The sequence below is a fragment of the Procambarus clarkii genome, chromosome 52 (assembly GCF_040958095.1).
Source record: "Procambarus clarkii isolate CNS0578487 chromosome 52, FALCON_Pclarkii_2.0, whole genome shotgun sequence".
Taxonomy (NCBI): Eukaryota; Metazoa; Arthropoda; class Malacostraca; order Decapoda; family Cambaridae; genus Procambarus; species Procambarus clarkii.
Genome location: NC_091201.1, coordinates 33,618,998 through 33,641,058, shown reverse-complemented (window position 1 = coordinate 33,641,058; position 22,061 = coordinate 33,618,998). Strand labels below are relative to the sequence as shown.

At 47.7% G+C, this 22,061-nt stretch overlaps 1 protein-coding gene across 1 annotated transcript in view; it reads left to right on the top strand.

Moving 5' to 3' along the window:
- Positions 1 to 347: 347 nt before the first annotated feature.
- LOC138352229 (protein rtoA-like) overlaps positions 348 to 22,061 on the top strand; it is a 61,291-nt gene continuing 39,577 nt past the window's right edge. Inside the window, exons 1-2 of the mRNA XM_069304514.1 lie at positions 348 to 454; positions 1,257 to 2,301. Coding sequence (XP_069160615.1) covers positions 348 to 454; positions 1,257 to 2,301 — 1,152 coding nt within the window. The remainder of the gene's footprint in view (positions 455 to 1,256; positions 2,302 to 22,061) is intronic.

Sequence of the window (22,061 nt, the reverse complement as noted above, 5' to 3'; positions counted from 1 at the left end):
CCTTAGATCTGTGTCTTCTATGTCAACCTTGACGTTCTCCTCAGAGAGCTCGGGGAGGTTGAGGGAAGGTTGGTTGGCGTGTGGCATTGTGGTGGTGAAGAGGGTGGTGTCTCTCTCAACGCAAGCAGAGCTAACTGCCATTGTTATGGCGTTAAGATTCCTTGAACGAAACACTAATGGTGCAGTGATCTGCACTGATTCAAAAGCAGCGCTACAAAGCCTAAGTAAAAATCGGGCCAAGAATCTTGCGATAGTCGTTGAAATTAAGGGAGCTGTGAGAGTACTTACCAATCAAGGAAGAGTCGTCAAGTTCCTGTGGATCCCCTCCCATGTTGGAATATGTGGGAATGAACGAGCAGATGTGCTGGCTGCTGAAGGAGACCATATTGAATACTTTATACCCAAGACTTTACTACAAATTAGAGGTATTGTCAGGCAACATCACCGTGACAAGGTAACTGAGGAAAGGAGGATAGAAGCACAAACCAGTGAATCTGTACGATGGTACAACATGGTTGCAGCTGACAATCCCAGTCATTATGGACGAAGAGGAGGAGGACGCGGGAGAGAATCAGTAATAGGGAGAGTCCGTCTTGGATACAAATATCCATAGAGATATGGAATGGAAATAACAGCTGAGCAGCGGAGTTGCAAAATCTGTGGTGAGAGTGACGGACACCGCCTTGACCACTACCTAAAGGAATGTGAGCACCTGGGAGATATTAGAAATGTGTGTAGAATAATAAACCCCACATTGTTTGAGTTAGGAAAACACTATTTGTCAAATACTGATACTGTTCTTAAAAGATTCCTCCATTTTACACCCGTAAGGTAACGGAAGATTTTAAGGGTTGATAGATGTTAATCTTCTTGTCTGAAGAGCTGTTCACTTGAGACAGTTAAGCAAGTCCCAGCTGTGTCTGGGTACAAGTGACAGGATGAACAACCCAGCGGGTTTTCTTCCTATTGGGGAGTGTTGTACATGCTGCTATGGATGAGTGGCGCTGCCCAATAAACTCGCCCCTCGGGGCAAAATTTAAAATTTAAAAACTGCTCCTTGGCATCGTATCTGGGCCGAGGAAGTGCCAACGACATGGCACTGCGTCGATCACTGCCGAAGGTAGTGCCACAAGGTAGACAGTGCCATGCAATATCCGTGTCCCTCCCCCCGCCCCCCCCCCCCGGCATCCTACTGAGATGTGTTGTGTGGTCTGGTCCATGTCACAGGTGTGTGTATGGGGTTGATTTATTACTAGTCTGAGTAACGGGAGCAGCAACAATGGGAGCAGCAACAATGGGAGCAGCAACAACGGCAGCAGCAACGGGAGCAGCAACAACGGCAGTAACAACAACGGGAGTAACAACAACGGGAGTAACAACAACGGGAGCAGCAGCAACGGGAGCAGCAGCAACGGGAGCAGCAACAACGGGAGCAGCAACAACGGGAGCAGCAACAACGGCAGCAGCAACGGGAGCAGCAACAACGGCAGTAACAACAACGGGAGCAGCAACAACGGGAGCAGCAACGGGAGCAGCAACAACGGGAGCAGCAACAACGGGAGCAGCAACAACGGGAGCAGCAACAACGGGAGCAGCAACAACGGCAGTAACAACAACGGGAGCAGCAACAACGGGAGCAGCAACAACGGCAGTAGCAACGGGAGCAGCAACAACGGGAGCAGCAACAACGGCAGTAACAACGGGAGCAGCAACAACGGGAGCAGCAACAACGGCAGCAGCAACGGGAGCAGCAACAACGGGAGCAGCAACAACGGGAGCAGCAACAACGGCAGTAACAACAACGGGAGCAGCAACAACGGGAGCAGCAACAACGGCAGTAACAACAACGGGAGCAGCAGCAACGGGAGCAGCAACAACGGCAGCAGCAACAACGGGAGCAGCAACAACGGGAGCAGCAGCAACGGCAGTAACAACAACGGGAGCAGCAACAACGGCAGTAACACCAAAGGGAGCAGCAACAACGGGAGCAGCATCAGCAACAACGGGAGCAGCATCACCAACAACGGGAGCAGCAACAACGCAGCAGCAACAACAACGGGAGCAGCAGCAACAACGGGAGCAGCAGCAACAACAACGGGAGCAGCAACAAAACGGGAGCAGCAACAACGCAGCAGCAACAACGGGAGCAGCAGCAACAACGGGAGCAGCAGCAACAACAACGGGAGCAGCAACAAAACGGGAGCAGCAACAACGGGAGCAGCATCAGCAACAACGGGAGCAGCAACAACGCAGCAGCAGCAACAACGGGAGCAGCAACAACAACGGGAGCAGCAGCAAGACGTACCAGAGCGGGCGACAGCTGCTTGGCTCCTCGGCCACATCTTTGTCCCCCTCACCTGTCTCCCTTCCTGGCACGGACCGCAGGAAGGGAGGAGAGAGCATGGGAAAGGAGAGAGCATGGGAAAGGAGGAGAGAGCATGGGAAGGGAGACGAGAGCATGGGAAAGGAGGAGAGAGCATGGGAAGGGAGACGAGAGCATGGGAAGGGAGACGAGAGCATGGGAAGGGAGACGAGAGCATGGGAAGGGAGACGAGAGCATGGGAAGGGAGACGAGAGCATGGGAAGGGAGACGAGAGCATGGGAAAGGAGGAGAGAGCATGGGAAAGGAGGAGAGAGCATGGGAAGGGAGACGAGAGCATGGGAAGGGAGGCGAGAACCATGGAAGGGGAAGAGACCAGAGGGGAAAGAAGTGACAGGTGAGACGGGTGAGGGGAATGTGTGAGGGCAGTGAGGGAAGGGGCACCACCCCCCTCCATAATTCTCGTGCGACTGGTGAGGGGTCCCTTCCCTCGTGAAGCACAAGGACTCGTGAAGCACAAGGACTTATGAAGCACAAGGACTCATGAAGCACAAGGACTCATGAAGCACAAGGACTCATGAAGCACAAGGACTCAAGAAGCACAAGGACTCATGAAGCACAAGGACTCAAGAAGCACAAGGACTCAAGAAGCACAAGGACTCATGAAGCACAAGGACTCAAGAAGCACAAGGACTCATGAAGCACAAGGACTCAAGAAGCACAAGGACTCATGAAGCACAAGGACTCATGAAGCACAAGGACTCAGAAGCACAAGGACTCAAGAAGCACAAGGACTCAAGAAGCACAAGGACTCATGAAGCACAAGGACTCATGAAGCACAAGGACTCATGAAGCACAAGGACTCATGAAGCACAAGGACTCAAGAAGGTTTGTAAATGATGAATTACATACAAGGAAATTTAAAGTTAAATTTGGTAAGTTAATATTGTTTTAGATTAATGTGTTAAAAGGATGGCCTTCGCAGGGGCCTGGCGGGTGAGTGGACAGCGCTTGGGATTCGTAGTCCTAAAGTTCCGGATTCTATCCCAGGCGGAGGTGGAAACAAATGGACAGAGTTTCTTTCACCCTGATGTTCACCTAGCAGTAAATAGGTACCGGGGAGTTAGACAGCTGTTACGGGCTGCTTCCTGGCGCGGGGGGGGGGGGGGGGGGGGTTGTAGCAAAAAGGAAGCCTGGTCGAGGACCGGGCCGCGGGGTTATCTTCATGAGGTTATCTTGAGATGATTTCGAGGTTTTTGTGTCCCCGCGGCCCGGTCCTCGACCAGGCCTCCACCCCCAGGAAGCAGCCCGTGACAGCTGACTAACTCGCAGGTACGTATTTACTGCTAGGTAACAGGGGCATTCAGGGTGTAAGAAACTCTGCCCATCGTTTCTCGCCAGCGCCCGGGATCGTACCCGGGACCACAGGATTACGCGCCCTCTCAGCCACCGGCTCCCTAGCGATTTCAGGCGATGCTAAACCCTGAAATCATCTCAAGATAACCTCAAGATAACCATACTGATACTGGTCACCCCCACAAGTTATCTGAGCTGCGTCCTGGGTGTATATAGAATGGCAATATATCATTCATAGTTCACTTTGTCGGGGACAGGAAGCCTGTTATATTTATGGTGATCCTCTACGGCCTATGCAACTACTGACCAACCTCCAGGATGCAACCCACAACAGTTGCCTAATTCCCATGCAGGTACCTATTTATTACCAGGTGGATGGAGGCATCAGGTGAAAGGAAACGTGCTGTCCCAAACGGAGGTCCGGGATTGAGAGTCGAGAACTTAGGCTACTGTGCTACAGGACCCGTACCAACCTGGATGGAATATATATATTGAGAGAGAGAGAGGAGTCAACTGTGTGTTGGTTGGTGTCGTGGCCGCCACACTAACATTATTATTATTAACATCTTTATTGACAAAATTAATTACAATTTTGCCTAATCTGAGGATTTTGATAGTCTTATTAAATTGAGGTTAATGCTAGTATTCACTGTCACGCATGACAGAGGGTCATACATAAGATAATAGGTCTAAACTGTAGGCTGAAGCACATATATATCACGGTTACAATCAATGTTTTAATGTGTGAATATGTGACAACAACTTTCTATTGTGCACTGCCACACAAGGGCAGGGATGGGTTCATAAGTGATGCAGCTTAGAATATAAATAGAAATTGTTCTTCATTCTTTAAAATGGACAAGCAAATTTTGGGTAAATTGTTAGGATGTCGTCCAGAACACCTGAGTCAATAAAATAGTTACACAGTTGGTGGTACAATAGGCCAGGAGGTCTAAAGTCCTTTACGGTTTCACATTCATCAATATAGTGTTCTAGTGAGTGCATTAAAGGTTTATCACAGAGTTTACAATCTGAATATTCTGGTAGTGGCTCAGCCTCACTAACCTGCCAGATGTGTCTATAGCCAAGGCGAATTCGCGCAATTACTACATCACATTGCCTGGTCCGGTTACTGTGCTGACCATACAAATACCTATTATTACAAAACTTGTCATAACTTTTAATACTGCAGCTTTCAGGTCTCTGTGCATTTCTTAGTTCTTCTAAATCTGAATTAATTTCTTTAATTTGTATGTTTCTAATAACTGCATTAGATAGTCCAAAGTCATAATCAATGTTTTCTTTCCTGCAAGCCTCATTGGCCAATTGATCTACAAAGTCATGTTTTTCAACTCCAACATGGGATGGGATCCACACAAATTTTATACAAGAATTATTATCATTGGCAAAAATTACATTCCATTTAATATTACAAGCTACTTCCGACATACATTGTGATGGGTTATTTAAGGACTGCAGAGCACTTTTAGAGTCACAAAAAATAACTCCACCACCATTGAGCTTAAGGTATTCAGTGGCTAGATAAATACCCAATAGCTCGGTCTGTGTCGTGCTTGCCCAGTTGTTCAATCTCTGTGTACTAGTCATGATCATTTCATTCCTTTTATACAGTGCACATGCACAACCTATTAACCCTCCACCACACCACCACCAAGCTAACGTCTAGTCACTCGGTTGTGAACCAACGACGCTGCCCACTGCGCTATGGAACTGTGCTGATGGAACATCTCCCGGGAAGGTCTTCATTATCCTGAGTCAAGTACAAGATGCTCAGAGGCGCAGTGAGGCTGGCCAAGGACTCTGGCATGGGTGGAGGAGGACCAGCGGAGCTGGAAGACGAGGTAGTGGAGGTCAAGTCTATCACCAGCCTCAGGGGTAGATATGCCGACGCACACGCTGTCTGGCAATTGCTGCACGAAATATCTGATGAATAAGAGGCGGAGCCCAAGTGCTGAGTCTCGTTCCTCTCAGGCGACAATATGGGAGAACAAAACCGCTCAGATCTCCCCCTCCTTCGGCCTCTACAGACCGTAGATGTGGAGGCCGAAGGGGACATCTGAGAACGGAGGGTGAGAAACACGAGGTACTAGAGGACGGGTCTGTGGTCCACGCCTGGGTGGGGGGGACCACACAGCCCCCAACTGCTGCGTCCTGGCGCGTCCTGCTGGGGAGGATGGGACGCAGGAGTGGCTCACGAGAGGGGAGATAGGAAGGGATGATGGGAGAAAGGAATGGAAGAATATTCGTATGAAAGAGAGAAAGAGAATTGGTAATGGGTGTTCCTGGGCCGCCTCGTCGCTGCCTGCTGTTTCAGTGGTTAGAATCCGGTATTTAGCTCAGATAGGGCCGTCGAAATGCGCGAGGGGACGTACCAGGGGACGTGAGGAGGACGCAGCAGGGGGCGCGAGGGAACCAAACTGCACTTGAGACAGAGAAATGGACTTGAGGACACAGACGTTTGACATGTGACACAAGGCAAACTCACTCGTTAACTTGGTATATAGTGTACAAGGGGCGGTGTGGGGCGCACAGCTGTGGGGCGCACAGCTGTGGGGCACACAAGCAGCTGTAGCAGCCCCACAGCTGCTGTGTGCCCCACAGCTGCTGTGTGCCCCACAGCTGCTGTGGGTACCCACAGCAGCTGTGGGTAACACAGCAGCTGTGGGGCACACAGCAGTGGGGCACACAGCTGGCCACCAGCACTCCGTGACTGAGCAGGCAGAGCCTAAGGGCTCAGGAGAGAGAGGGAGGGAGTAACCAGTCAGGACTGACTGTGGAGTCACAAATACCTATAGCAACTGACATGCTGAAAAAAAAGAGAAATATTCATAAACAACACACTTGAGAAAATATTTCCTATATAAATGTATCAGAAGTAGAATAATTGAATGAAGTAGACGAAGAAGTAGAAGGCACCAACAATATCCACAATTTTAATTGTAGACAAGATGGAAGAAATGTCAAGTGTCGCTGCATTAGACGGCAGATGGCTGGAAATGCGGGGGCCCAAGTGCTTAAGCTCGATCCAGCAGGTACACATAAGTGACCACAAGAGGACTGAAGGGGACCTACAAGTTGAGGTACAGTAGGGTACAGCCTCACGACAAGGTGAACCTTAAGCTTGTCTTTATTTTCGGGGCAATGAAAGACGAGTCGACACCAGCCAGTTGTAGAGGTCCTTGTAGCGAGCGTCAAAGGCCTGAAGGGACGGTGGTCCCCAGCGTCACGCAGCGTCACGCAGCGTCACGCAGGTGGTCCAGCGTCACGCAGCACCACCGGGTGTGGCTCAGGGTAGGAGAGAACGCTTAAAATTGACCGTTTTCTTGACGTTGGGAACCTTAGGGAGGACGGGCTGGGGTGTGGGCCAGGCCAGAGTTCACCGACCTTCATGAATAAGGGCACAGGAGTTCTTGCTGGGTCCAGAGCCCAAAAATTCCCACATGCTGCCCTGTAGAGAAACAAATGAGTGAGGTGGAGAGGGGAGGGATGAAGAGGGTGGGGAGAATTGAGAGGGGAAGCGGCCAGAGGTGTGTGGAGGAATGCAAGGAGACAAAAGGTATGCAAGGAGGGCCGCTTCGAAAAATGTAGACGAGCAAGAAAATCGAGGGGACGCAGAGAGATGACAGGACAAGGGGAGTGTCAGGACCTCTGAGGGGGAAAGCTAGGGGAATCGAGTAAGACATGAGAGCATCGGAGAACACATAGTAAGGCAAGAGACCAAATGAAAGCTCAATTAGAGACACGAGGGAAGACCAAGGGCTTTCCTCGCCCTCTCTGCCTCTTCCTGGGTCAGGTCCATGAGGGTGACCCTCACAAGTGCCGGGGCTCTCTCTCCTCCAGACACACTCACACCCCATCCTCCTCAACCCCTTCACTGCTCGCTTCTCTTTCACTTTAAAACTCATTTGGGATGTGTGCTTAGGGGCCATTGAAATATTTTCAGTACAAACATTCCTGAACTCCATCATCTCTTGTAGAAGTAGAAATTGTGCCCCTCAAGATGAACAAAGCCTCTGTGTGATTCTGGACAGCTACGGTGTTTGTATAGAAGCACGGGACCTCGGTTACCACGAGGCAATAGTTTACGTCTATATTATGACGGGTCGGTGGCGCAGGATAGCAGGGCAGGGTGTGGTGGCCTGATAAGGGAACACACCCAGTATGGAACTGTAGACAGGAAAATTGATCCGCGAATTAGTAATTATATATCATCCACACAAGCTGACCTGCAGGCCATTCTGGCTGGTTTGGAGGAAGTAAGTCAAGAACAACAAGGTGTTTTCGTATTTGTCGATAGCAGAGGAGCACTTGAGTTATTGACCAGTCGAGATCCCATGTGCAGGTCCAAAGTTGAGAGTTGTAAGAAAGGGATAAATGAGATAATGAATATGATAATGAAACCAAGTATAGTACAATATATATATATATAGTATGTTAAGGTCTCACACCCTCACCCATCATTTTCTTGATTGACGGCTGATTATGTAAGTAGAAATACTGAGGCAAGGACTGTTCCTGAACAGACAGCCAGGATGTGTGTCAACGGAAGACTGACAGTCTGGAGAGGTACAAGAATTTTGCACCAAAGGTTATCTTGAGGTTATCTCGAGATGATTTCGGGGCTTTAGTGTCCCCGCGGCCCGGTCCTCGACCAGGCCTCCACCCCCAGGAAGCAGCCCGTGACAGCTGACTAACTATCCAGGTACCTATTTTACTGCTAGGTAATAGGGGCATAGGGTGATAGAAACTCTGCCCATTGTTTCTCGCCGGCGCCCGGGATCGAACCCAGGACCACAGGATTACAAGTCCAGTGTGCTGTCCGCTCGGCCGACCGGCTCCGGCTCCCTCCCCTCTTACCAAGACTGTAACCTTTGTTGCTTTGCTTGAATGTCTATGTGTAGCCTCGTTATTGTTAATTATGTCTATGTACTTAGTCATATGAGTATTTATGTGCGCGTCTGGTATCTTACTGTATGTGTACACGAAGAAATGTTTATGTTTATTAACCAGAATGTTCAGTAATATGTTGATTGTTTGTGGTGCGTGTAAACATGTATGAACACGTCGCACTGAACGAGATGAGAACAGCTTAATTAGGCTTCCTCATACCGCTGTGTGTGTGTACTTCGAACTTATATCAATACCACACAAGAGCTGTTGCACACAAGAGCTGTAGCACACAAGAGCTGTAGCACACAAGAGCTGTAGCACACAAGAGCTGTAGCACACAAGAGCTGTAGCACACAAGAGCTGTAGCACACAAGAGCTGTAGCACACAAGAGCTGTAGCACACAAGAGCTGTAGCACACAAGAGCTGTAGCACACAAGAGCTGTAGCACACAAGAGCTGTAGCGCACAACAGCTGTAGCGCACAACAGCTGTAGCGCACAACAGCTGTAGCGCACAACAGCTGTAGCGCACAAGAGCTGTAGCACACAAGAGCTGTTGCATACAACAGCTGTTGCACACAACAGCTGTAGCACACAACAGCTGTAGCACACAACAGCTGTAGCACACAACAGCTGTAGCACACAACAGCTGTAGCACACAACAGCTGTAGCACACAAAAGCTGTAGCGCACAACAGCTGTAGCGCACAACAGCTGTAGCGCACAAGAGCTGTAGCGCACAAGAGCTGTAGCACACAAGAGCTGTAGCACACAACAGCTGTAGCACACAACAGCTGTAGCACACAACAGCTGTAGCACACAACAGCTGTAGCGCACAACAGCTGTAGCACACAACAGCTGTAGCACACAACAGCTGTAGCACACAAGAGCTGTAGCACACAACAGCTGTAGCACACAACAGCTGTAGCGCACAACAGCTGTAGCACACAAGAGCTGTAGCACACAAGAGCTGTAGCACACAACAGCTGTAGCGCACAACAGCTGTAGCACACAACAGCTGTAGCACACAACAGCTGTAGCAGATGCCACTCTGACCACCACTGACGCAGCTGCATTAACTAAGACACAGGACCCTTCCCCAAGCTCAACACTCACACGTCACTATACAAATGCGTCACTACTGATGGTGAAAGACGCTACACAGGTCTTCATTATTTCTCGAGAAGTGATCTTTAATCATTGCCCAGCAGCTGGAGGAAGGCAGATGTGGCACGAGTATACGAGGTGGCAAGATAGAGGCATCGAACTACAGACCAGCATCACTGACAAGCAGCCAATGGGAAGGGCTTCAAAGAACAGCAAGGACGAGGTTAGTGGAATACCCAGAAAGGTACCGGTTTTAACACACACGCACACACTCCCCCCCCCCCCCGCCTCCACACATACACACACACACACACACACACACACACACACACACACACACACACACACACACACACACACACACACACACAGGAGCGCCTGAGGGAACTGTGCCTTACGACACTAGAAAGAAGAAGGGAGAGGGGGACATGATAGGAACGTATAAAATACTCATGGGGATTGACAGGGTGGACATAGACGAAATGTTCACACAGAATAGTAACAGAACGAGGGGACATGGGTGGAAGCTGGAAACTCAGATGAGTCACAGGGATGTTAGGAAGTTTTCTTTTAGCGTGAGAGTAGTGGGAAAATGGAATGCGCTTAAGGAGCAGGTTGTGGAAGCAAATACTATTCACAATTTTAAAACTAGGTATGATAGGGAAATAGGACCGGAGTCATTGCTGTAAACAACTGATGCAGGAAAGGCGGGATCCATGAGTCAATGCTCGATTCTGCAGAAACAATTAGGTGAGTACAATTAGGTGAGTACACACACACACACACACACAGACTGAGACACACACTGAGATAGACAGACTGAGTGAATGGTCCAACAAATGGCTGTTGAAGTCCAACCCGAGTAAACGCAAAGTAATGAATCTAGGCGGTGGAAACAGGAGGCCAGACACAGGATACAGAATAGGAGATGAAGTACTTAATGAAACGGACAGAGAGAAAGATCTAGGAGTTGATATCACACCAAACCTGTCTCCTGAAGCCCACATAAAAAGAATAACGTCTGCGGCATATGCGAGGCTGGTTAACATCAGAACAGCCTTCTTTTAGGAACCTGGGTAAGGAATCATTCAGTATGCGGCCCCAGTATGGAGCCCGTACCTTGTCACTTTGCTTGCAACTCTCCACAGTCTATAGTAGGTCACTGGAGATGGGAGACCTACCAGAAATATGGAAGATGGCTAATGTAGTCCCAATATACAAAAAGGGTGACAGACAAGAGGCACTGAACTACAGGCCAGTGTCCTTAACTTGTATACCATGCAAGGTGATGGAGAAGATCGTGAGAAAAACCTGGTAACACATCTGGAGAGAAGGAACTTCGTGACAAATCGCCAAAAATGGATCAGGGAGGGTAAATCTTGCCTTACAAGCTTAATAGAATTCTACGACCAGGTGACAAAGATTAAGCAAGAAAGAGAAGGCTGGGCCGACTGCATTTTCTTGGACTGTTGGAAAGCCTTTTAGACAGTACCCCATAACAGGCTGGTACATAAGCTGGGGAGACAGGCAGGAGTAACTGGTAAGGTGCTCCAGTGGATAATGGGAGTGCCTAAGTGTTACGGCCACTTTGGGCCAGTAACCGAGGTTCTTGCTGTTAATGTATCTTATAACCTCTTCGTCTTTATCCAGCACCACGTCGGTGGTAAATTTTCAAGAACTGGCTGTGGCTAGTAGTAGTGCAATGAATAAAGGGGGGGGGATAAACAATACACAATTACACCTTCAACAATATATTAACACCTTCACCACTATATATATTTTATAATAGAGTATTACTGCACATATTTAGGAAGTGTCGCTTTCACTCAGGACACAATACTTCGACAGTGTTCATCAAATCCCGGTGAATCCACTTTCACCGAGTGGACACGTCGTCCACTCGTAATGGCAAACACCGGCGAGTTCACCTTCTTCAACATGGGACAGTCCACGCACACCGTATCGTATCCTCATGCTGTGCCAATACCCCACTTCCGTTCTCCAGATACACACTGGCAGAGGGTTTCAGCAACATACTGATAGTAGTAGTAGTAGGCATTCATCAGTCTCAGGAGACTATGGAGTTGGGCTTTGATGTCGGCCTGGTCTGGAGTGGCCTCACCAGGGCGCAAAGCCAGGGTAGGTTGATTACGGAGGAGAAGCTGTTACCCAGGCAGCAGGTCCCCCCCCCCCTCTCCACGGCGCTGAAAGTCTCCAATGGAAAGGCATACGCCAATACGATTGGATAGGGGTCTCAAATAATCACATACACGAGTAGCTAACACCCTGGCAGAAGTCTCTAGTCACTCGCCACCAGCACTTCTCAACAAACACAGCCATTGTCGTCTTGTAACTCTGCCTGGCCAATCCCGGGTATGTCGGCCCAGACAACACTGCATAAATCAGCAGCTGACATACTGCTAAAACCGACGGCGGCCACTTTGTCCTATCACAGAACCAAGTTAAGAGTTCTTGGACTGCCCAATGTAGAACTGCCCTCCTCAGCGCAATCGCCTCCTTACGTCACATCTGTGAACATAAACATCATTAGCTAGACGGACAGTATACTGGGTGATCTTAGGATAATACTCATTCACTGGGGAATTGAAATTGTAATTGTAGTCGCAACCTAAATGGCATTGATCTCAACGCCACCCACCAGAGGTCATTCTCATCGATCTTACTTTCTGAGGCAGGAAACTGGAGCCTTTCACCGATGTCACGCCACCACCAACAGATGGCGTTGTCTGTGTTGCACCCAATACCAGGAAGTTGGAGTGCAGATCCATAGATGGCGCAGAAATCGCCACTTCATACTCCTTCGTCGATACAGTAACACTAAGCAATAAGAAGCAGAGAGTTACAGTGAGGGGTGAGACCTCAGATTGGCGTGAAGTCACCAGTGGAGTCCCACAGGGCTCTGTTCTCGGATCTAACTTGTTTCTGATATATGTAAATGATCACCCAGAGGGTATAGACTCATTCCTCTCAATATTTGCTGATGATGCCAAGAAAACCTGGACAAACTGAAGAAATGGTCGAACAAATGGTTGCTAGAGTTTAGCTCAAGCAAATGTAATGTAATGAAGATAGGTATAGAGAGCAGGAGGCAAGAGACAAGGCCCAGATGGAATCTCCCCTTAGATATTAAAGGAAGGAGCAGAAGCACTGTGTCTGCCAGTCTCCATAGTGTATAACAAATCACTAGTAACAGCGGAACTGCCAAAAATTTGGAAGACGGCTAAGGTAGTCCCGATATACAAGAAGGGGAAATAGACAGGATGCACTGAACAACAGATCAGTGTTCCTAACTTGCAGACCATGCAAGCTGATCGAGAAGTTTGTGTGAGAAAAGTTAGTGGAACATCTGGACCAAAAGAACTTTGTAACCCAGCTTCAAAACGGGTTCAGGGATGGCAGGTCCTGCCTCACAGGGTTAATTGAATTCTACGACCAGGCAACAAAAATCAAGCAAGAAAGAGAGGGGTGGGCAGACTGCATATTTTTGGATTGCCAGAAAGCCTTTCGACACAGTACCACACAAGAGGCTAGAGAAAAAGCTGGAGATGCAGGCAGGAGTGAAAGGGAAGGTACTCCGGTGGATATGGGAGTACCTAAGCAACAGAAGGCAGCAAGTCACTGTGAGGGATGAGGTCTCAGATTGGCGAGACGTCACGAGTGGAGTCCCGCAGGGTTCAGTTCTTGGACCTATACTGCTTCTGATATATGTAAATGATCTCCGAGAGGGTATAGAATCGTTCCTCTCATTGTTTGCTGATGATGCAAAAATTATGAGGAGGATTAAAACGGAGGATGATAGTAGGAGGCTACAAGATGACCTAGACAGACTGAATGAATAGTCCAACAAATTGCTACTAAAGTTCAACCCGAGTAAATGCAAGGTCATGAAACTAGGCGAGGACACAGGAGGCCAGACACAGGATACAGAATAGGATATGAAGTACTTAATGACACGGACAGAGAGAAAGATCTAGGAATTGGTATCACACCAAACCTGTCTCCTGAAGCCCACATAAAAAGAATAACATCTGCGGCGTATGCGAGGCTGGCTAACATCAGAACAGCCATCAGGAACCTGTGTAAGGAATCATTCAGAACCTTGTATACCGAGTATGTAAGGCCAATCCTAGAGTATGCGGCCCCAGCATGGAACCCGTACCTTATCAAGCACAAGACGAAGCTGGAAAAAGTTCAAAGGTATGCCACTAGACTAGTCCCAGAACTAAGAGGCATGAGTTACGAGGAAAGGCTGAGTGAGATGCACCTTACGACACTAGAAGACAAAAGAGTAAGGGGAGACATGATCGCTACCAACAAAATTCTCAGAGGAATTGAAAGGGAAGATAAGGATAAACTTTTTAACACCGGTGGTACGTGAACAAGGGGGCACAGGTAGAGACTGAGTACCCACATGAGCCACAGGGACGTTAGAAAGAACTTTTTCAGTGTGTTCAGTGTGAGAGTAGTTAACAGGTGGAATGCATTAGGCAGCGATGTGGTGGAGGCAGACTCCATACACAGTTTCAAATGTAGATATGATAAAGCCCAGTAGGCTCAGGAACCTGTACACCAGTTGATTGACGGTTGACAGGCGGGACCAAAGAGCCGGAGCTCAATCCCCGCAAGCACAACTAGGTGAGCACACACACGAGATGATCCAGCAATTGGAGGTGACAAAAGTACGACAGGAAAAATGTGTCCACGACGACCAAATTGAGGGGGACTGACCCCCGCGCCTCTCCTGCTTGCTGCCCCAGTAAATGGTGGCGAGTAGTGGCGCTTTACAAACTGTTCTTCAATACACAGGAGCATCAATGGGGCGACAACACAAGGCGGCGGCGGCCAGGCCCCCACACCACCCTTGAAAGGAAGCCGGGGAGAAAGGACGGAGGCAAAGAGTTGACTTGGTGTGTGTGTGTGTGTGTGTGTGAGTGTGGACGCTGGGCGGACACCCTCCCACCCCTTGCTCGGCCATTACTGCTTCACCTTTGACTCTCCACACATTTTGACATCTATTTTGTACTTGTTAATCGCTATGGACAGCTTGGTGGGAGGGATGTGGTGCGGGTCGCGCGCACGCACGCACACGCATGCGAAAGAGCAGAGCTCAACCCCCGCAAAAACACAACTAGTAAACACACCAAAGAACCAGAACACTCTTTGACCAAATAGCCAGAACTCAACCCCCGCAAGCACAACTAGGCGAGTACACACGCATACACAAACGCGCGCACACACACACTGTGGTAGGGACTGCAAGCTGAGTGGACAGCACGCAGGACTCGTAATCCTCTGGTTCGATTCCCAGACCAGAGACAAATGGTCAGAATTTGTTTCACCCTGATGCCCCAGTTACCTAGCAGTAAATAGGTACCTGGGAGTTAGACAGCTGCTACAGACTGCTTCCTGGGTGTGTGTGTATTCACCTAGTTGTGCTTGTGGGGGTTGAACTCTGTTTTTTCGGCCAGCCTCTCAACTGTCAATCAATCAACTGTTACTAACTACTATTTTTTTCACACACACACACACACACACACACACACAAAAGCATTCCTGCAGAGGGATATGACAAGGGAAGAGAGAAAGCAGGCAACAGACGCGAGGAAGGAGCGCAGGGAGAGAGAGAGGATTCAGGGAACCACAACCCTGATCCCTGCAATCCCAGAGGGAGAGTGGGGAACCCTCCTCAAACAGTGCACTAGCCACAGGGAGTGCGGTTCTACCCAACAGACACCCTACCTGCCCCAACCCCTGTCAGCTCCCCACTAAGTACCCACCTAAGGCACCCTCCCCCCACCCACCCCCTCCTCCCACTCCCCCCCCCCTCCTCCCACTCCCCCCTCCCCCCAGGACCTCCCTTCTCCCCCATCCCCCAAGCCCTCCCTTCTCCCACATGCCCTCCCGTCTCTCCCACCCACAAGCCCTCCGTTTTCCCCTGCCCCCCTAAGCCCCCCCACTCTCCCCCACCCCACCTAAGCCTTCCCCTCTCCACCACTCCCCACAACCCTCCCCTTGTCCTCACCCACCTCAGCCATCCCTTCCCCCCACCCCGCCCCCAAGCCCTCCCCCCTTTACTGCCCCCCCAAACCCCCCCCTTCTCCCCAAACCACCTCCTCTCACCCCCCTCAATGCTCCCCCTCTCACCTCCCCCAACCCTCCCCCTTTCACCCACCCCCCCAACCCTCCCCCTCCTCCCCACCCCCCCAAGCCCTTCCTCCTCCACCAGTCTCCTCGTACCAGACCCTCCCAGCTCCCGCTCACCCCAGACCCCACAGGTCCCTCCCAGAGGAGAAGCAGAAGAGAGTCAGTTTCAGGGTAATATACTCGAACATAGATGGGATCACAAGCAAGGCAAGTGAACTAAGGGAAAGAGCACAAGAAGTGAACCCAGATGTAATCGGACTCACTGAAACAAAACTCTCTGGAATCATAACAAATACCGTGTTTCCCCAGGAGTACACAGTAATAAGGAAAGAGAGGGAAGGTAGGAGAGGAGGTGGAGTGGCCCTACTCATGAGAAAGGAATGGAGTTTTAAGGAGATGGCTATCCCGGGCTGTGAGGGTTTCAGAGACTACATAGCAGGCACCATGACAATGGGAGGACCAAGGATAGTAGTAGCAGTAATGTATAATCCTCCACCAAATGACAGAAGACCCAGTCAAGAGTACGAAAACAACATGGCAGTTGACACTATAATTGAGAGGGCAGCCTCTTCTGCCTGTAGAAATAGATCCCACCTGCTCATCATGGGCGACTTCAATCACGGAAGGATTGATTGGGAGAACAAGGAACCACATGGAGGCGAGGATATGTGGAGAGCCAAACTACTGGAGGTGGTGACTAGAAACTTCTTAACCCAGCATGTCAGTGAACCCACAAGGACGAGAGGAAATGACGAACCAGCGAGACTCGACCTGGTCTTCACCCTGAACGACTCTGACATAAGAGAAATCGGTTTTGAGGCCCCAGTAGGAATGAGCGACCACAGTGTATTGGTGTTTGAATACCTGATTGAAGAAGGGTTATTGAACTCGAGGAGGGATACCGAAACCAAAAGGTTAGCATAACGAAAGGGAAACTATGAGGAGATAAGAAAATTCCTAAAAGATATAGCATGGGATACAGAGCTCAGGGAAAAGACGGCCCAAGATATGATGGACTACATCACGCAAAAGTGCAAGGACGCAGCAAACAAGTTTGTCCCAGTCCAAAAGGAAAACAGTGAAATGAAAATGAGAAACCCATGGTTTAATAGGAGATGTAGGCTAGCTAAGCAGCAAAGTAAAAGGGCATGGAGAAACTATAGGAATAACAGGACACTGGAGAGCAGAGAAAGATACCAGAATGCCAGGAATGAATATGTCAGGATGAGAAGAGAGGCAGAAAGACAATACGAAACCGACATCGCAAGCAAGACAAAGACTCAACCTAAATTGCTGCATAGCCACATCAGGAGAAAAACAACAGTAAAAGAACAGGTTATGAAATTAAGGATAGGGGCAGAAGGATTCACTACAAACGGCAAGGAAGTGTGTGAGGAACTGAATAAGAAATTCCAAGAGGTCTTCACCTTAGAGGAAGGAGAAATCCCAGAGATAAGAGAGGGAATAGCTAACCAGGAACCACTGGAAGAGTTTGAGATTACCAGCGGGGAAGTAAGGAAGTGTTTACTAGAGTTGGATGTGACAAAGGCTATAGGCCCAGATGGAATCTCCCCTTGGATACTAAGGGAAGGAGCAGAAGAACTGTGCCTACCACTCTCCATAGTGTATAACAAATCTCTGGCAACAGGGGGAACTGTCAGAAATTTGGAAAGCAGCTAACGTAGTCCCGATATACAAAAAAGGGGATAGACAGGAGGCACTGAATTACAGGCCAGTGTCCCTAACCTGCATACTATGCAAGCTGATGGAGAAGATTGTGCGAAGAAAGCTAGTGGAGCACCTGGAGCGAAAGAACTTTGTAACACAGCACCAACATGGATTCAGGGATGGCAGGTCCTGCCTCACAGGGTTACGTGAATTATACGACTAGGCAACAAAAATAAGGCAAGAAAGAGAAGGGTGGGCAGACTGCATATTTTTGGATTGTCAGAAAGCCTTTGATACAGTGCCACACAAGAGGCTAGTGAAAAAGCTGGAGATGCAGGCTGGAGTGAAAGCAGGGGTCAGTCCTTGGACCTATACTGTTTCTGATATATGTGAATGATCTCCCAGAGGGTATAGAATCGTTTCTCTCAATGTTTGCCGATGATGCAAAAATTATGAGGAGGATTGAAACTGAGGACGATAGTAGGCTACAAGATGATCTAGACAGACTGAGTGAATGGTCCAACAAATGGCTGTTGAAGTTCAACCCGAGTAAATGCAAAGTAATGAAACTAGGCAGTGGAAACAGGAGGCCAGACACAGGATACAGAATAGGAGATGAAGTACTTAATGAAACGGACAGAGAGAAAGATCTTGGAGTTGATATCACACCAAACCTGTCTCCTGAAGCCCACATAAAAAGAATAACGTCTGCGGCATATGCGAGGCTGGCTAACATCAGAACAGCGTTCAGAAACCTGTGTAAGGAATCATTCAGAATCTTGTACACCACATATGTAAGACCAATCCTGGAGTATGCGGCCCCAGCATGGAGCCCGTATCTTGTCAAGCACAAGACGAAGCTGGAAAAAGTCCAAAGGTATGCCACTAGACTAGTCCCAGAACTAAGAGGCATGAGTTACGAGGAAAGGCTGCGGGAAATACACCTTACGACACTGGAAGACAGAAGAGTAAGGGGAGACATGATCACAACCTACAAAATCCTCAGAGGAATAAGAACATAAGAACAAAGGCAACTGCAGAAGGCCTATTGGCCCATACGAGGCAGCTCCTATTTATAACCACCCAATCCCACTCATATACTTGTCCAACCCACGCTTGAAACAATCGAGGGACCCCACCTCCAGCACGTTACGCGGTAATTGGTTCCACAAATCAACAACCCTGTTACTGAACCAGTATTTACCCAAGTCTTTCCTAAATCTAAACTTATCCAATTTATACCCATTGTTTCGTGTTTTGTCTTGTGTTGATACTTTTAATACCCTATTAATATTCCCTTTGTTATGTCCATTCACCCACTTGTAAACCTCTATCATGTCACCCCTAACTCTTCGCCTTTCCAGTGAATGTAACTTAAGGTGGCATATCGATGTAAAATTAAAAGTGGTTCAATTTGTTTATAAATTTTTTTATGAAATGGTTATAGAAAGGGCTGCAGCTGGTCCAAGTTTCATCATCACACCCTAAACAGAAAAGGAGAAAAAAAATAAACAACGAATTATGCAACGAATTTTCAAATAGTTTCAGGGAACACATGTGTCAACTAAAATCATTTCTACAACACTCAGATATTAATTAAGCACATAATAAAGGATTCTAGTGATCAGTTTTATCAAAAAAGTGTTTAGTGCAATAATATAATTTTTCAAAGTTACCCTACTAAAAAAATATGCAATATATGATATTTATAAATTTTTATAAAATCAACAAATAGACTTTGGACTAAAATGTCTACTAGAGTCTGTAGGAGCACAAACGCTACATATAAGGTGTAATTTGCATGTAAATTGATTAATAAATGAAAGCTCTGAAGTAATTTGAAGGTGTAAATTACTTTCCAGAGTAAAATAAAGATCCAAGTTCGGCCACCTGTAGCTGAGCTTGACTTCAACAGATTTCGTTCATAATTGGCACCCTTGCAGATAGGCATCCATTGAGCAAGGTGTGTAAGTTTCATGCAAATCCCTTGATAACAAACGAGAAAAAAAAAATTGGCCAAAAAAAAAATAAAAAAAAATAAAAAGAAAATTTTTTTTTTTAAATATAAATATATTGAACATACATATTACAATTATTACAAGAGTTTGTGCTTCTACAGCACATAGTAGACATTTTAGTTGACACATGTGTTCCCTGAGATTATTTGAGAATGTTGAACATTCGTTGCATAATACGTTGTGTATTTTTTTCTCCTTTTCTGTTTAGGGTGTGATGGTGAAACTTGGACCAGTTGCAGGCCCTTTCTATAACCATTTCATAAAAAAATTTATAAGCAAATTGAACAATTTTAATTTATAACGATATTTTTTGATATGCCCCCTTAAGCTTCGTTAATCTTTCTTCATATGAAAGATTTTTAATTTGGGGAATTAACTTAGTCATCCTACGCTGGACACGTTCAAGTGAATTTATATCCATTCTATAATATGGCGACCAAAACTGAACTGCATAATCTAAATGGGGCCTAACTAGAGCAAGATATAGCTTGAGAACCACACCAGGTGTCTTGTTACTAACGCTTCGATTAATAAATCCAAGTGTTGGATGTCTATATCTATATAGACATCCAACATTCTGATTGTAACTCATTTTGAATATGTACTTTTTTTTTACCTGAATAAACGTTATCATATCTATCTAAAATACGTAGCCTTCACTTCTCTCCTTCCCCTCTTCTCTCTTTCTTTCTCCTCCCCCCCCCCTTTCTCTTTCTCCTTCCCCCCCCTTTCTCTTTCTCCTTCCCCCCCCTTTCTCTTTCTCCTCCCCCCTTTTCTCTTTCTCCTTCCCCCTTCTCTCTCTCTCTCTCTCTCTCTCTCTCTCTCTCTCTCTCTCTCTCTCTCTCTCTCTCTCTCTCTCTCTCTCTCTCTCTCTGTCTGTCTGCCGCATCCTGCAGGTAGGCGTTCAAGTGGTTGGGCTCCATTCCCCAACCACTGTCCCATCTCGAATCCCGACCTCATCCAAGTAAGGTCAGGATTCGTCTGACCTCACTCATCTTCCCTCATCTTTCTCATGAGTTGATGAAATTCCAGGACATCCCCCGCAACTTGTTGGAAATGTATTCATGTGAATCGACCGGGTAAACAAGGATAAACTATTCAACACTGGTGGGTCGCGAACAAGGGGGCACAGGTGGAAACTGAGTACCCACATGCGCCACAGAGACGTTAGAAGGAACTTTTTCAGTGTCAAAGTAGTTAACGGATGGAATGCATTAGGCAGTGATGTGGTGGAGGCTGACTCCATACACTGTTTTAAATGTAAATATGATAGAGCCCAGTAAGCTCAGGCACCTGTACACCAGTTGATTGACAGTTGAGAGGCGGGACCAAAGAGCCAAAGCTCAACCCCCGCAAGCACAAATAGATGAGTACAAATAGGTGAGTACACACACACACACACACACACACACACACACACACACACACACACACACACACACACACACACACACACACACACACATACACTCACGCCAAAGCCAAAGCTCAACCCCCGCAAGCACAAATAGATGAGTACAAATAGGTGAGTACACACACACACACACACACTCACATACACCGAACCTGTCCCCAGAGGCCCACATCAAAAGAATATCATCAGCGGCATATGCTAGACTGGCCAACATAAGAACTGCCTTCAGAAACTTGTGTAAGGAATCTTTCAGAACCCTGTATACCACTTATGTAAGACCAATCCTGGAGTATGCAGCTCCAGCATGGAGTCCATACCTAGTTAAACACAAGACAAAGTTAGAGAAGATTCAGCGGTATGCCACCAGGCTCGTCCCGGAACTGAGAGGATTGAGCTTCGAGGAAAGGCTAAAGGAGCTGAACCTCACATCCCTGGAAAACAGAAGAGTAAGGGGAGACATGATAACCACCTACAAAATTCTCAGGGGAATTGACAGGGTGGACAAAGACAAACTCTTCAGCACGGGTGGGACACGAACAAGGGGACACAGGTGGAAACTTAGTACCCAGATGAGCCACAGAGACGTTAGAAAGAATTTTTTCAGTGTCAGAGTAGTTAATAAATGGAATGCACTAGGAAGTGATGTGGTGGAGGCTGACTCCATACACAGTTTCAAATGTAGATATGATAGAGCCCAGTAGGCTTAGGAATCTGTACACCAGTTGATTGACAGTTGAGAGGCGGGACCAAAGAGCCAAAGCTCAACCCCCGCAAGCACAATTAGGTGAGTACAATTAGGTGAGTACACACACACACTCATCACACGTAAATGATCTCCCGGAGGGTATAGATTCATTTCTCTCAATGTTTGCAGACGATGCTAAAATTATGAAAAGGATTAAAACAGAAGAGGACTGTTTGAGGCTTCATGAAGACCTAGACAAGCTGAAGGAATGGTCGAACAAATGGTTGTTAGAGTTTAACCCAACCAAATGTAATGTAATGAAGATAGGTGTAGGGAGCAGGAGGCCAAATACAAGGTATGATCTGGGAGAGGAAATTCTTCAGGAGTCAGAGAAAGAAAAAGACTTGGGGGTTGATAAT